General features: G+C 40.4%; 2 protein-coding genes across 3 annotated transcripts; both read right to left on the reverse strand.

The window, feature by feature from the left end:
- Positions 1–2,793: 2,793 nt before the first annotated feature.
- Positions 2,794–7,359, reverse strand: LOC124271638 (docking protein 2-like). Its single transcript, XM_046706791.1, has 2 exons — positions 6,747–7,359; positions 2,794–5,196 (listed from the first exon to the last, which is right to left on the reverse strand). Exons 1-2 carry the CDS (start codon positions 7,063–7,065, stop codon positions 5,057–5,059), a joined length of 459 nt encoding a protein of 152 aa, XP_046562747.1. The 5' UTR covers positions 7,066–7,359; the 3' UTR covers positions 2,794–5,056.
- Positions 7,360–13,583: 6,224 nt separating this feature from the next.
- On the reverse strand, positions 13,584–16,973 carry LOC124271639 (docking protein 2-like). Of its 2 annotated transcripts, XM_046706792.1 has the most exons (3): positions 16,374–16,945; positions 14,492–14,746; positions 13,584–13,860 (listed from the first exon to the last, which is right to left on the reverse strand). In XM_046706792.1, exons 1-3 carry the CDS (start codon positions 16,681–16,683, stop codon positions 13,793–13,795), a joined length of 633 nt encoding a protein of 210 aa, XP_046562748.1. In that variant the 5' UTR covers positions 16,684–16,945; the 3' UTR covers positions 13,584–13,792. The 2 variants fall into 2 exon arrangements, 1 of the variants encoding a protein (XP_046562748.1); XR_006897095.1 differs by having other exon boundaries at positions 13,584–14,746; positions 16,367–16,973.
- Positions 16,974–17,594: the final 621 nt, after the last annotated feature.

A 17,594-nucleotide genomic window follows, 5' to 3' on the forward strand; every position in this document is an offset into this window, starting at 1 on the left:
GTTCATACTCTGTTCACAGGAAACTGAAAAACCATTCAGGAAGTTGCAGTAGCACATGTAGCACACCCGTGAAACATAATGTCCCAGCTAAATAATGATAGCAATTCACAGTGGTTGAAAAGTGTAGTTTGTATTTTCAGGTTTCGTGTAAAGTCCATCTGAAAATATTTCCCTCTCCGCATCATCGGTGTTATTTGTATGAAAACAAGGGATGCGTTTCCTCCTGTTGCACAGGCTTTCCTTTGACCTTCCGACACGTGATCACGCAGACACTGAAATAAGAATAACCCAGGGCATGTTTCAAGGTTTACCAGGTCTAAGAGAGCTCTCTGTCCGTCTGTTAAATCTAATGATAAATCGGAAGTTTTAGGAGGATGTCAGACCCAAAGAGATTTTTTCAGACATAAAACATCACTATTCTATGCTTTGGGAGTACATTTCATCTAACGATTCAGTTCCGGTAGCAGTCACTATGTCGGTGAGTGTTATGAAGACATCAACTATTGGAGTTTGAGGAATATTGCACGACTTACAGAGAAGGTTGGTAGGTTGGCTGATTGCTTAACGTCGCACTCAGTAATATTGTCATACATCAATAAAGACTATTGAGTGAGTGAGTGAGTGAGTGAGTTAAAATGTAACGTCGCAACGTCATATAGCGACGAGACCAAGTTTCCACATATACATAAATCTATAACTACACAAAATTACATTCAAAAGCAAGTTTTCATATACACATTTCAACATCACAATTAAATATTATCTCTATATAATTGAGAACACGGACTGTAACACTATTTTTTTTAAATTCAAACAAATGGGCTTTAATAATACTTTTTACAATCTACAATACCTGTCATAATGTGTGTGATGCTTGTTTGTAAATATTTGGGCTTATGGCTTATGTAGATTGTATAAAGTATTGTTAAAGCCCATGTGTTTGATTTCTCCCTCTCTCTCTCTCCCTCTCCCTCTCCCTCTCCCCTCCCCTCTCTCCCTCTCTCTCTCTCTCTCTCTCTCTCTCTCTCTCTCTCTCTCTCTCTCTCTCTCTCTCTCTCTCTCTCTCTCTCTCTCTCTCTCTCTCTCTCTCTCTTTCTCCCTCTCTCTCTCTCTCTCACACACACACACACAGAGCTCATGAGCGTCACCGAAATGGTTTCCTCTCACACAAAAATGAATGAAAGGCCATGATATAACTGGAAAAACGAAATACTCTTCAAATCAAAGACAAAAACAAATAACAATTTATATTTGGCCATGCCCGAATGTACGTTTGACCAATCGCGAGGGTATAACCCCTTATTGGTCATCTCATCGCAAACGTATTGATTTTTACGCACTCAGTCCTATTCAAGCGGCGGTCTGTAAATAATCTAATCTGGACCAGACAATCACGTGATACACAATTGGGATACGTTGGCATGTGTCAACCAAGTCAGCGAGCCTGACCACCCGATCCCTTTAGTTACAGAAGATCAATTCTAGCCCGGATCTTCACGAGGAAGTTATACTAAAACTACCTTGATGGTGAATACACGCTGCCATGAAGAAAGTGGCCAAATGTAAACATGTTATTTAGTTGATATTGCACATTGTTAGCAAAGTACAGATTCTATTATTTTTACGGCGAGGTCCCACCCGGAATCCGAACCCATACTCTCACAGTCAGGCACCTAGTCGCGAGCACAAGAAGACAGCGATCTGGCCCACCTAGCCAACGGTCTTCCACAAATATAGAAATCTGAGAACTGGGACTACAAAACACGCAGCTTATGGACCTTTCTGAAAAGTGGATGTTGGCACGGCTCCCACGGCCGAAAGGCTATGAATACACACTATGCCGTTCAGGAAGCAGTCAACTGGAGCATGTTGTATTTGGGGTTCAGTAAAGTACAGATTCTAGTACTAGTTTTTGTTGAATACCATCCGGAATTTGAAAGTAAACTCAGAAATCTGTACTTTACTGATCGTTGACTTTGTCTGCTGGCAATTTTTCGGTTACTACTCTACTGGTAAGCTGAAATGAACTTTGTTTTCCAGAGTTATGGGGCATGTTCTGGGAAGTGTCTGACTGGGTCTTCGACTAAAGAAGGTCGCTTTGATTGGTACATGGGTCCTAGACTATCCTTTTGTTGAAGCGTCAAAATGATCTTCAAGGACTTCGATGAATTCAAAATCAGTAACCCTAACACCTTCATGCGTGATGAACAATTTGAGTAACTTAAGAACCGTGGATTTGGGGAAGTAATTTTACTTATTATTGTTTAAATCATTAAATAATTAATACTACATTTGAATATATGATTTTCTGTCAATTATCCTCTTAAGTGGATATGCCTGTGCACCCGAAAAGATCCGGGTAAGAATTGGTTTCAGAAACACATGTTTGCCGTAAGATCGGATTGTCAGACTCATTTACTTAGGTGGCCTATGTTATCGTATCCCAATTGCCTAGATCCATGCTCATGCTTTTGATCACGTTATTGTTTAGTCCACTTTATTATGTTCAGATGAAGATTGTATTACGCAAATGTATTTCACTACTGTACACTTCTCTAAAGAAGGAAAAGGCATGGTTCTTCCCCAACCGACCTCGAACATCCAGATATCCAACTTTGATCATCCCGGTGTGTACGTGGTGCTCCCCGAATGCCCAGGCATATCCACACATCTGAGAATGCTCTCTGTTAACGCAATGCATTCCCAAGAAGATATATAATATATAAATTAGATTGCTGTAATATTGAATCAATTCACCACGGCAGCCGGAAAACAAAAGCATTGAAGACTATACACAGTTGTCACAAGAAACTCTGTGTTTATTGTGTGAGATAAACAGACAACACAAACATATGGATTTCGAGGAGGCGGACAATATTCACTAGAATTTAAGTTTGACAAATAAAACATTAGATTTCAGAATCAGAACTCAAATTGTTAAAAACACATCCATACCATGAAGTCACACATACAGTCATTAAAACAACATTGAAGTAGCAGTTGCTCTGTCGAGTGAATCCTAACAGCGCTGGTGTTTTTTAATAATAAGGGATTAAAGGGGATTATCACACCCCAGTGATTTCTTCTACTGAAACAATAGGGGTTGGGTAAGTGGGAAGACCCCGTTTCAAAGCCAAATAATACAGATATCACAACCTAATATCGTTTTCTTTCGATCCATATTTTTCATATTTGCCGAGAGTTCTATTTCCATAATAGGCATATCAGTGCTTATGTTCCTTGTCATATAACGTCACTGGTACCAACTGACAAACGAATGACGTCATAACGCCTTATTAGACCCCTTAACGTGGTGTATGTACAGATACTTGATTTGAGCCTATTGGTGCGAAGCCTGCTCTTTTCAGCTCAAATATGTCCCTACTTTTCATCCCTCAACTTGATGCAGATTCATGTTCAAAATACTTTCCCAATCAAATACAATCGAACATCTGTGGGACATTCCCTGTTCTGTGATAAGCTCATCTGTCATTGTGGAGCATCAAAATGAATGTAAATCGTAAATCTCGCCATTTTGATACATTACTAATTCACCATTCAAGGCGTTTTATTTAGTATTTAGTGTGTACGTCTAGTGTTTATAAAATCACCTTCCACATATATAGGTTATAAGATGCTTGGCTCACTGATTTTTGAGTACGGGTATGTGTGGGAAGAGCATCGTAGCAACAAATATTGAATATAACATAGAAATATATCAAAGATTTCATACATTCCACACAATGTGTATGACGTCATGACTTTCGTAAACTCCCCCATAACTTCTCATGGTATAGTACAAAATCTAGTAAATCCTTTTTAGGTTTCGAACCCCATCTGTCGTTGTGAGGGGTCCAAAAGTAGACAGCAAACAAATTTTACCCAAACAGCAACCGAGGTTTCCAAGTGGAAGAGTGGGTTAGACAGGACTTGAACCCCCCAAATTGTTCTTTACTAAGAAAGTGCAATCCACAGCATAGCAATATTTGCTTGATTACGGTGTTAGTACCTACTCTGAAACGTCCGATTCATTGCAATAAAGAAGTTGACTATTTATAGAACTTGGCTTTCCTTCATCTACACAACTTCTAAAATACCTCACAAAGAAAACATAGCTGCCGTTACATTTCATCACTTTCTAATAAAAATCCTAACTCACTCACTATATAAAAGGTATTGTGTGTTCGGCATGTAGGTAATAGGGTGTAACAATGATGTCTTTCCTCGCTGTTTGTCCAATGCACACATCAGAAACAATGTTTCTATCATGAGATCCATATTCCACCTCCTGAGAACTTCCTTTACACCTTATGATGATAAAACAGTATGTCCATTCCGCCTCCACTTAGCTAGCTCATGAATAGATCAGGCAAGGAGAGAGTCAAAATTCTCAAGTCCGACCGACACCGTTAAACAGATACGAATTGAATGAAGACGAACTGTTCTAGTGACTGGGATTGCCTCAGATGGACTGGTAGTGCCATCCATTTTATGACAGCTGCAACACTGAAAGATCTGTGTCCAAATGAAATCAATTTCCGGGCATATATTTTAGCCATCGGTTGGCACTCCGATCTTAAAGACTGTAAGAACATGTACATTTGGGCCCGGTCAAAAGGTATGGAGGAGCTTGGCCATGAAGACACTGGTGTCAGGGAAAAATTTCTAAACACACTCTTTCACCAGCCGGAAGTGTTTTACGCACAAGTGTCACATTGGAGTCTGTGGCAGTTTTGTCACAGCTGTGTCTCCTTTACGTCTGTCGTAGCTTGTTTAGCAGGCTCGATGGCAGATTAGCTGAAAGACTGTTGCTAAAGTCCTTTCGCGCGACTATCAAGGATCGAGCAGGATGCAGCTGCAGTATCAGTTTTGAATTGATGACTTTCCCAAAGTTTAGGAGATGGAGATGGCATTTTCTGTACAGATCATTCACTTGCTGTCCCGTTGCCAATCCAGCGTTAGGAACACACAGATCTTTGACAACATTAGACATTGGTATGTTTGCATGCCGAGTCTTCCGAGTGTCGGAAGGCATCATATATAGGTAGCCTGAAGCCTAATATTCCACTTTGTCGTACACTACATCGTTCCTGTTCATGATGGTGTCCTCGTTTGCATACAAGTGAACATCCTCTTCAGATGAGTTGGATCTCCTTTGAGGGTCCGATTTGTTTCTGGCGGGACTTTGTTTACATCCTGTTGAACAGTAAATGACAAATTGTGAATTATGGTGATAATATGATGATAAATAGATAACACACTTCACACCTGAGAGGAATTTTATAGTAAATGGTTGATGATACATATCTAAATGCCGTTACTATTGAATATATATTTGACCATCTCTATTATCCCCGACCGCGTTATACCAAAAGACGTTAAAATATGGTACTTGTTGGTCACTGCCTGGCGCTCGGCATTAATGGGTACAACAAGGACTGGTCGGCTCGGAGTCAGTATAATGTGTCTGAGTGGGGTATTCATGCTTCACTGTGGAATGGTATCTCAGTGGGCTAGCACCATAAAACCAGCTTAAGTCTGGGCTAGTACAAGCAGCCGCACATACACATACACCCGCATGCACGTCGTCATATGAGCGAAACAGTCTCAAGCACGACGTTAAACCCAATTTCACCTCACCTCACCTATCATCTTGTCAATAATGCATAAACCCGTTGAAGAAATGACACATACAATGTGGTGATAACTGCCGACTTGCCTTTGCATCGATGAGGCAGGATACTGTTATATGTCAGTGTAATTGTTAAACAATATTGAGTGTAATTGTTAAACAATATTGGTTTTGTATATCATCGTTTCATTGGAGGTCTTAACTTTATGCTGCTGTGGAAGGTGATATTTACTAAGGGAAAAAAATAAGGGATCACATGAAAGGACAAGTGTTCCTTTATTTTTTCCAGGTTTCTTCACAAGCTATATGATACAAAGTTTGTGAAGAAACCTGGGAAAAAATAAGGGAACACTTGTGCTTTCATGTGATCCCTTATTTTTTTCCTACAGTATATTAGATTCTTTGGGGTTCAAATGGGGTCAGGCATATTCTGGAAAAGCGTGTATTAAACTGGCATTGTAGTCGTTTTTATTACTGTAAAAGGGTAAGTTTCTATCACCCCCTTCTTACATCAAGACCAGCAGTTGTGTTGAGATCATCTTTTCGCGTGAATATCAAGTCTGGGACTCAAACTCAATCACTTGAACTGGTTTGGTTTGTTTGTTGTGTAACACCGCACTCAGCAATATTCCAGCTATATGGCTGCGGTCTGTAAATAATCTAGTCTGAACCAGACAATCCAGTGATCAATAGCATGATCATTGTACAATTGTGACTATATCATGAGCATATATTTGTTTCAGCAGTATTACAGCTGTAGGATGTTGTTTGTAAAACAATTGAGTATGAACCAGACAATCTAGTGATTGTCACCATGCGACACGATGACAGAACATGTGTTTATGAATCACTATGAAATAATGTTCGCAAAAAGATGTTCGGACACATTTCAGAAGGTTATAGAGTCATTATGGACACAACAACTATGGAATCCAAATACGTGGTGCTTTGTTACTTTCCATGTACATATTCTAAGACAAAAAGTGGTTGCAATGGCCTGGAAATGCAACATCTATTTCTAATTACATGTTATATGCTTAACATTACGTGCACGTACACGCAGGTACACTTGAATTTCATTGTCACCTATTTCCAAGCAAATCACCAACCCTACCTTTAGCAGCCTTTATCTTTTCAATTTTCTCCGTCACACGCTTCAGGATTAGGGAACCGTCGGCTGTCTCCATGTTAAAAACACCTGCTCCAGTTGAGGATTTCCGTCCCGCTTCTAAAGTGAATTGGGTGCTAGACTTTCCGTACTTTCGGATGCATACGTACGGCCATTCATAGATGACCCGGTTGGATCTGACATCGCACAGGCACAAGCTTGTGTCCCTCACAGCAATGCAGTACACACCTTTAAGATGGCACCGCTTAGACGTGATCTCGTCCCCACTGATGTTGACTCTGAAGAACGTAGGATGATCCTCCATAGCCTATGTACTCACAAGGCACGAAAGATACTCAGTCAAACAGTGCATGTACACTGTCAACATTCAAATCGTTAATGACTGATTAGATCACGGTGTTGACAAGGTGTACCACATTGAGGAGATATGTCTTATTCAAATTCACAGATATTCACAATGTCCTGACACCTTGGGTATGCTGCAGAAGGTAAAACAAATCGACTTTGGTTGAGGTTTCCTCAGACTCCGACAATAACTCTGCAATGCTCCAATGGACACATAAAGGTTGCATAACTTCCTGGTAGGACTGAGACATTACGCGTATGTGTCGCTCAACCTGGTCAATATGTTTCACCACACGAAAAAACAATGTTTTCCAAATTTAACCATGCTAGGAAATACACGTTCAATCGAGGCCCATAAGATCAATGTTTGAATGTATCAAACAGCCGACGAATTTGCATTTATTACTCAAGTCCTGAAATAACATAGCATTTGGGAGACTATGAACAAACCTGACAGCGGTGTGTGGATATGGCCACTGTTTCATATATTAATAACGCGTGAAATAATTGTAAATGTTGTTCACTGATAAGATAGGCTTAAATACCTTAGAAATTGTGCACGACAAAGATTTCACCTATATTTCAAGCTCTTATGAATGCTTGGTCTTAGACACAACATTATTGACAGATGTTAAATGTTTTTGAATGGTTTCTGACATTTGCCCAAACATGTGTGGTGAATCCCAAACATGTCTGGTGATACCCGGGGCAACTACGTGTATTCTTAAAAGGATGGATGTTTCCTTATCAGTGAATTTGTAAGCTGTATCATTGATGTTCTCCAGCAACATCACTTCCAATGGAATGCAAACTCATGCTGGTATCCCATTCAAAAGAAAAATGCCAATGAAGTTCGCCCTGTTGACGAAAGAATACGTGGATTCTTTTCAATGTTTACCTTTATTTGTCATATCGCATGTCTATTGGCATTCTAGCTGCTTTTTGCTTATAGTAAATGATTGTCTCTTTTCCTCCATTGCATGCATAGCTTGTGTTGGAATATGGGCAATTATTTTCAAGACTGTGAATGGCCAGTTAAGGAAATGGGATATTGAAATAGCTTTTGTTGCGTACCCAAAGAAAACTACTACGTCATGCGTTTCAGGAACTAAGGTTCCACAAATATGTGTTAAAACATAGCAGTCTGACTTGTTTCATTCTCCATATATGAAGGTTGCCATGCAATGTAACTTTTGAGAATTCATAATTGTGAGTGTAATTTAATAATGATTATGTGCATCATTATCACAGCTAATTATTCGTAATCTAATTATATCTCTGTCTATATTAGTATCTAGCACTCCCGCTCCCTTCAAGATGTCTACTAGGTAACTATTCTACAAAACGTATTTAATTCTTGCCCGATAATTACTCATAAACGTGTTTGAAATTGAAAACGTTTTGGACTTACTATCAAAAAGTAAACTGATACAATATTTAAACAATCAAGTAGATTATTTATGCCTAATTTTGTTTTGGTTTGGTAATTTTATCAAACTTTTATCAAACAAAAATAAGAACGATCTGCATTTTGCTTCTGATGCTTGTCATTGTGATTACACCCTTCAAGCCATGAGTTTCATACCACGATTGTTACAGCTTCAATAGTAAGTGCCTCGTGTTGACTCTAGAAAGGGGCAGATAACTGAAGAATGACGATATTACCTATATTTCAGTTTAGAAAGAAGACTTACCTACTGTAGGTTTTCAGCTTAAAAACACAAATATTTTACATATTTAGCTGTTACTGAGTGAATGCAGGAATCATGTACTCAAGAACCCACCTGCGTTGAATAGCTCACGGATGCAAAACATCTCGTTTATTGTAGTTTAGACATCGGTTTAAAAAACCCAGTAGACTGGAAAAGAGTAATGATATTGTGAATACAGACCTATCAAATACCCATGTGACTAAGAACATGTGATAAAACACTTAAAGGATCAAAATCTGCCTGGGGCCTTTTTCTTCCAGCTTCCACTTACATGAACTGGCAACAAATTGAAAGGAAATGATGAAGTTAGTAACCTAATTGAACATGTTCCCTTGCACAAGACCGCCTCTGTGGTAGAGCGTCCGCCCGGAGAGCGGAAGGTCGCGGGTTCGACCCCGACCGTGTCATACCAAAAGACGTTAAAATATGGTACTTGTTGATCCCTGCCTGGCGCTCGGCATTAATGGGTACAACAAGGACTGCTCGGCTCGGAGTCAGTATAATGTGTCTGAGTGGGGTATTCATGCTTCACTGCGGCATGGTATCTCAGTGGGCTAGCACTATAAAACCAGCTTCAGTCTGGGCTAGTACAAGCAGCCGCACATATACATACACACGCATGCAGGTCGTCATATAAGCACGACGTAAATACCCAATTTCACCTCACCTCACCTCCATTGCACAACACTGTTTTGCGTAGGCTGGCGATTAATTGTAGAAGGTTGATGGCAACAGTGTGATCCTTGATGTTTTCGCATTTATGAAAATAATACAAGGTGAACCTAGCACTTCACATAGTGGTTACATTTAGTTTTACGGGTTATGTGATCAATGTTCAAATACATTCCATTGATATCAAGAATGATACATACGTTTCTAAGGCCTGAAAACATTTCAAAATTTACAAATTTAAAAATGCTTTCCCACTGAAATATATTTAGAAAACATTCGGATCTGTCAGCACATATTACAAGTAAAATGTATTGGAAATACTCTATGATCAAGCATTTTCTAAGATACCAACTTTCTACATCATGCATGGAAATGTCTACAAATCCGGTCATCACGTACAGCAAAGCCCCTGTGCAAATGGCAATATACGATGAGCATATGTTTCTAAGGTGAAACTTCATATGAAATAAACGTCTGATGTTAATATGAGGAAATCAATACTCAAATCCGCATTTCCTACCGTATTTGGGGTTTTTTCAATGTTGTAAAATCAGGCTATTGGTCTCGTGTCAATATCACAAAGAACTCATTCCTACCTGCTTGACAGGTTTATCCAATTCAAACACGGTGAGGTAATTCTATACCCTTTGTGTGACGTTTTGTACGCCTCATGAAGGGCGTGTATATATGCACTACTGGAACGGTCACGTGGACATGGCATGACGAACTGACAAGGCGATCCAAACAAATAATACCCAATGCTGTGCGTGTTGTATGCATACTGACTGACTGACTGAGTTTGGTTTTACGCCGCTTTTAGCAATATTCCAGCAACATCACGGCGGGGGACACCAGAAATGGGCTTCACACATTGTGCCCTTGTATGCATACAACAAGCGATCCTTATGTGTCTTTTCTGTACATGTATGTTATTATAGTCCATTTATCATGCGCATTTCTCCATGCACAATGCATGCTCAAAGCGCTGATCGGATTATTATTACCCCGGATAACCCAAGCTGCCTGTGAGGCGCTAGAAGGTTAGTGGTTACATAACTTATCCCACTGGGTACCCATTTTCTGCTGGGTGAACAGAGGCAATTTTGAACAAACTCACTTGCCTAAGGTGAAACCACATGTCTCATGTGCTTCGTGGTGGGGCAGGACTGAAGTCATAGAAACTCTCAGGAGTCAAGCTGCCAAACACTGTCACCAATCCGAGCACAGTCCGCGTCCAACGTTGCTTAACTTCACCTCATTGTGACCTGAGCTCTATACACATTGCCACACGTGTTGAAGAAACAAATGTTGAATTTTTATGAAATACGTCATACGTTGATGTATTTTGGGTTGGGCGGTTAAAGTATTAAGTTGATATTTTGTGTTTGTGATCTATTGGTGATTTTTTTTAATTTAAGTATTAAGTGATGTTTTGTGTTTTAGGCCTGTATTCAAAAATTATTTTATTTATTAGTTTTATATGGCATGTCGTATACTGATAACAACCACCATTGTGTTGCATTTTCTGTTGTCTTACGTTTGCCTTGAGTGAGTGAGTTCAGTGTTACGCCGTTATTATCAATATTCCAGCAAGATCACGGCGGGGGCTTCACACATTGTACCCATGTGGGGAATCGAATCTGGTCTTCGGCGTGACGAGCGAACGCTTTAACCATTAGGCTACCCTACCGCCCCTTCCCTTGAAGTAAATGCTGTGTCCATGCATATGCCTTACTTAGTCAACATTTCGGCAGCGTCGAACCTCGGATAACTCGAAGTATTTACGTAGGGCCATTGAGCTTCGACACAACGGTGTTTGGCTGTAATAGAACCAAGTTGTAGTGTAACTATCTTGAATGCTTGAGCATACAAAAAGCATGAACATACTAGTGTGGTCCCGCATCCTTACCCTCCTTTCAAGGTTTCATTACACTATATGCAACCGATATTCTACCAACAAAGGTTAACATAGGCCCCAAGAACCTATGCTGATTATAAAAGATGACCAAATTGGTCAGGGTTCCGGCTGTTGTTGACTTGGTCGATAACGTGTCACTATACCACAGTGGCATGGGCCATTTGCTCATGATATCAGTCACTAGACTGTATAGCACAGTGGCCACCGTCATACAGGTGAGTCTGGTATTAAGCTGCAAAGAAACAAATAATGATATCTTTTGTCACAGGTTTATTTGTTGCTTGATCAGTAGAGACATCAGATAATTTTGTTCGTTGTGGGCGAGCTGTCTAAGGCGCCAGGCTAGTGATCCAGCGAGCTTGATGTGTCGGGATCGATCCCACCTGTGACCGGGTGTAAAAACCTTAGAGTCCACTTTGTGTGCAGGCTCTTTTAGTTTTGTCACAACCCCTAGTGTACAGTACACAACCCTGTGCACTTAAAAGGTCCCACGAATCCGTTGGTATATGACCAGATGGTGGCCACATGAATACGTGCAAACACCTAGTTGCGGGTACAGCAACGTGCAGTGAACTTGAACAAAGTACACTGACTATATGTCCAAGTCCACCCAGCTGTGAATGTGTCCCCCGTAAGGATGGGAAAGCCACTTTAACTCGGTGGCTGCACGAGTTGCATCATCCCCAGGGAGTTGAGATTAAAAATGATATGTACCGTTGAGATTGACATCCTATGATCGAGGGAAAAAAGCGCTTTGAGCATGCATGTAGATGGATGGACTATAGTGCTATATAAATACCCATATAATAATGATAATAATTTGACACATACATGTACAAAACACAACCATGAAGAATACATGACAAGGAGACTTGTAATATTTGTGTTAAATAAAGACTAGGTTACCGAGAACATCATTCAGAAGCTGGCACATATTTAACAGATTCTGCATGTACATCATGATACCTTTATTTTCACTCACGTATCCCGTGTAAACTACATTCTTTACAAATTTCTAAGTGTACATAACTTTGTTTTCATTCACGTATCCTATGCAGACAATCTGACACATGCTTTATAAATGTCTAAGTGTACATAACTTTGTTTTCGTACGTGTCCTATGCAGACAATCTGACACATGCTTTATAAATGTCTAAGTGTACGTAACTTTGTTTTCGTACGTGTCCTATGCAGACAATCTGACACATGCTTTATAAATGTCTAAGTGTACGTAACTTTGTTTTCACTCACGTATCCTATGCAGACAATCTGACACATAGTTTATAAAAAGTCTAAGTGTACGTAACTTTGTTTTCACTCACGTATCCCGCATAGACAATGTGACACATGCTTTATAAATGTCTAAGTGTTCGTAACTTTGTTTTTACTCACGTATCCCGCACAGACAATGTGACACATGCTTTATAAATGTCTAAGTGTACGTAACTTTGTTTTCACTCACGTATCCCGCACAGACAATGTGACACATGTTTTACAAACATATCAGTGCACATAAGTTTGTTTTCACTCACGTATCCTATGACACATGTTGACACATGTCATCGGTTCCCAACTTGCGCAGATCGATGCTCATGCTGTTGATCACTGGATTGTCTGGTCCAGACTCGCATACACAATCTGGCACATTCTTTACAAATGTCTAAATGTACATAACTTCGTTTTCACTCACGTATCCTATGTAGGCAATCTGACACATACTGAACAGTTTGGTAATACATTAAAATGGCGTGTGTGTGTGTGCGTGCGAGCGTGTGTGTGTGTGTGTGTGTGTGTTACAGCTTCTGGTAAACGGGAACGTTGCGCAATCCGAAACATTCCTAAAACACGTCAAAGCTTTATGTGATCACAGTTTCTGTTTGAGTCTGGCTGACCCTCACAAAACAAACAAAGCCTCATCCCAATGGTAATACCTGCTTTTCATGTTGCCCGCTTGGTCTCCTGTGACAAGACCCACTGTATTGTATTGTGTGGGAACAATATCCCTACTGTGCTGATGGGTCATTTACCCACAACCCTAAAGTTGTGATAAGAGAAGTCCCGTGCTGATCACCACCCCGACATGCACACACTGCACATTAGATTGCAGGACGTGGTAACAGTATACCCACGACACTCATGTTGACCTCCTTACATATACAAAACATTAACAAGCCAGGATTAAGTACACTTCACTCACATATACTCACATATATTCATACTAGTATTATTGACATATGTTATTCATATTGAGATAATTCATTTATTTGACGATGTATTTGCTTCAGCCAAAACAATATCCCTATTTGTATTTGTAAGTCTCAAGATCAGCTGCAGTTCTTGGTCAATTTCTGTTTTATTGGCCCAGTGATTGAAATATATTTGCATCACAATACATACTTCAGTTTACATACAAATGCAAGAAAAAAGCACACGACAGGCCAAGGAATCCCATCTGGAAAATAATGAAGCAGATAAATAAAAAAGAGTGTTTCTTTATAGCATCTTTAACAAACTTCAAGATAAACATTTCGAGATAACAAAGTACAAGAGATAAATACGTGACATGATAATTTCCAAACAAAACAACAATTGTGAAAATTGAAAAAGTTGTGAGAAACAATGAGACTTACATAATTGTAATTGTGTTATTTGTTCGTTATGTAACCTCGCACTCAGCGACATTCCAGCTATATGGCGGTCGTCCGTAAATAATCGAGTCTGGACCAGACAATCCAGTGACTGGCATTATGAGCATCGATCTACGCAACTGGGGTACGATGACATGTGTCAACAAAGTCAGTTAGCCTGACCACCCGATCCCATTTATCGCCTCTTATGACAAGTATTGGTTGCTGAAGACCAATATTAAACCGGATCTTCACGGGTCAGTTGTCCCGTTTGCATAAATCGATACTCAGTAAGTCAATACACGGCTGCTTGGTACAGAACCAATTATTGATCGCAGTCATATTGCTGTAATGTTGCTGGGCACAGCGTTAAACAATCAAGAAACATAAACAATGAACACGTTCCTTTAAGATACCATCTGTTATGAAGAACAGTCTATGAGGTATATGGCTCACTGTATATGTGTTCCGCATCTGACTTGGGAGGGTGTCCAGCACGACTGCCATCGAGCGCGTCTCTGTTGTAATGTTGTTTCTCTGCAACTGCCGTCAGATAGGTTTCTCCTGTGTCTATACTATACGGTTCACTGTAAACACCGCCGGTATCCCTAGACCTGTTCTTGTCTAAAAAGCCTTGTCTTGCACCGATGATATTTACGTTCGTGTGGCCTTCAGCAGCTCTCTGTTCCTCATCAGGAGATCGCATACATCCTGTTAAATACAATCGTGGTCAGTTGACAGGTCCCCGTTGCACAAAGCATTATGCATAGATTGTAAGGGTTGGGTATAGTTAAGACACCTTAGCGCTAAGATCGCTTTGTGGAGCAGGGCCCTAGTTGAATACAATCGTGGTCAGATTACAGACACCCGATCCACAAAGCATTGTTAGCGCTAAGGTGAATAAGCATCCATTGATGTATGGGACTTTAGGACATCCTAACGCTTAGATCGCTTTGTGGTACGGGGCCCTAGTTAAATACAATCGTGGTCAGATCACAGACACCCGATCCACAAAGCATTCTTAGCGCTAAGGTGAATAAGTATCCAGTGAAGTATGGGAGTTTAGGACATCCTAACGCTTAGATCGCTTTGTGGAGCGGGGCCCTAGTTGAATACAATTGCGGTCAGTTCACAGGCCCGCGGTGTTTGCGCTGCAGTGATCGTAAGCTTACATTAAAGTATGGGTGTTAAGGACACCTCAGCGCTAAGATCGTTTTGTGGAACTGGTCCCTGGTTTACATTATTTTGCTGAGACTAAATGTAAGTATTTCACATCTTTCCATCGTGTCACGTTGGTCAATGAATAGATCGTGCTTGGGTGTAATGAATATTGTACGGATGTATCGTTAGGTTATCCCCCAGGTGTAATATAAATGAATCAACTGAACTGTATCTACTAGATAAACAAGGTTCACACCCTCGAACATCCGGACTAGAACTGGTTTTCCGCTCCCCATTCTTATCACAAAAAAATGCTTACGAAAATCATGACCTATGTAATTTTCCATGTTGCCCTGTACCATATGTTTAGGTGCTTTGTTCAGTGGACATTTGACTTGGCTTTGCATGTATTCTGGATGTGCAGGTGGGTTAGGATACGCTCACTATTAGTCTTCAGCAACCAGTGTTTGTCATAAGAGCAACTATACATGTTGTAAAAGGCAATCTTGTGGACAGACTCGTCACTTGGTTGGTGAATGTATAGTATGCATAATACCAAATTACGAACATTTGAAGATCCGGGTTAGAACTGATCTTCAGCAACCCGTGCTTGTCGTAAGAGGTGATTAGCGGGATCGGGTGGTCAGGCTCGCTGAATTGGTTGACACATGTCATCGTATCCCATTTGCGTAGAGCGATATTCATGCTGTTACAGGATTGTCACTGGATTGTCTGGTCCAGACTCGATTATCTACAGACCGCCGCCTTATAGCTGGAATATTGCTGAGTGCGGCTTAAACCTAAACTCACTCACTCACTCTCTCCTCCACATTAAGTACATCGATGCTCATGACATCAATCATGATGTGTATCGTTCAGACATAGTTCTTTACATACCACCCAAATATAGCTGAATTATTGCTAAACAACTAACAAATAAATAAAATATATGACCATAAAATATATTCATATATTGACTATGTAAGCATGACCTACATAAATACTTCGAGTTATCCGAAATTCCAGCCAAACGCCAAATGATAACTTAAAGAGGACAAGCTTTTACTTCGGGACATCCGTATGCTCGACTCATCAAAGTTCGACACAACTTATGTAGTGGCATGTTTTACTGTTTCATTATTTGAAGTAAGCAGCTCACTATCCGAATACGACATACCTCTTGTCTGCCCTCTTTCTGATGATGTTTTCCATGTTCCTCTGACAGCTCTTAAAATTTCAGGACATTGGTTTGTTTCCATAACGAATTCACCTTCACCAGTTGGACACCTTCTTCCAGCTTCAAAATGGAATGACGAATGTGTTTTCCCATATCTTCGGATATACTTGTGCGGCCATTCATAAAGGACCCGGTTAGAAGCGAGATCGCACAGGCACAAGCTTGTGTCCTTAACCAAGAGGTTATAGGCACCATTGAGGTGACATCTCCTGGACGTCTCATACTCTCCGCTGAAGTAGACTCTGAACATTGTATCTCGATTAAGTATAGTTTCCCTTTGCTAAATAGTACAGTTCTTTGGTAACGCGTCTTAATATTGAAGCATGAGAAACTTTACGTCAAGCGGAAGATATTTACAACCCAAGGTCAGACACGGCATATACCTTTCATTGCTAGGACTGCAATCTAGTGTTGCTACACAAACCACATGTAATCTATCACATTATCCCATATATTGCAGACAGGCTCTACACAAGTCTAGTTTTAGGTTCGCTCCAGGTGTAGAGGGTACTCTTATCAGATTTCACGTTGGCTGCCCTGACGGTGAGTCAGTCAGTCATTTTAGCTTTACGCCGCTTTTAGCAACATTCCAGCAATATCACGGCGGGGGACAACAGAAATGGGCTTCACACATTGTACTCATGAGGGAGTAGCCTAGTGGTTAAAGCGTTCGCTCATCACAAAGACCCTGGTTCGAATCCCAACATGGGTACAATTTGTGAAGCCCATTCCATGTGTCTCCCGCCGTAATACTTGAATATTACTAAAAGCGGCGCAAAACACAACTCATTCACAAACCATGACATTGCTCATAGCGTGTTACTGTAAACCGATTGCCTGAATTGTTGAGCGTCCTCTCAAAGGCTGTTTTGTCAAGTCCACAAAGTCCACCGTGACCTGTCACAGCGTTCGTTATTCATGAGACGCCATATTGTTTGAGCCAGTAGGAACCCGTTTAAGGGTGCATTTATATAAGTTAAAAACGGTATCTAAAACATTGCAACCACACGTAATTACCCGTGTTAGAGGACACGCCCAAATCAAACATGAAACATGTGTCTGTTTAAACTCCGTACCCACAACATCAACATACCAAACGCTTTCAACAGAATTCACCCATGGTTAACCTGCGATACATTTGATCCACGCAAATGTGAACAT

The sequence above is a fragment of the Haliotis rubra genome, unplaced genomic scaffold (assembly GCF_003918875.1).
Source record: "Haliotis rubra isolate DU_JTF1 unplaced genomic scaffold, ASM391887v1 Scf162, whole genome shotgun sequence".
Classification (NCBI taxonomy): domain Eukaryota; kingdom Metazoa; phylum Mollusca; class Gastropoda; order Lepetellida; family Haliotidae; genus Haliotis; species Haliotis rubra.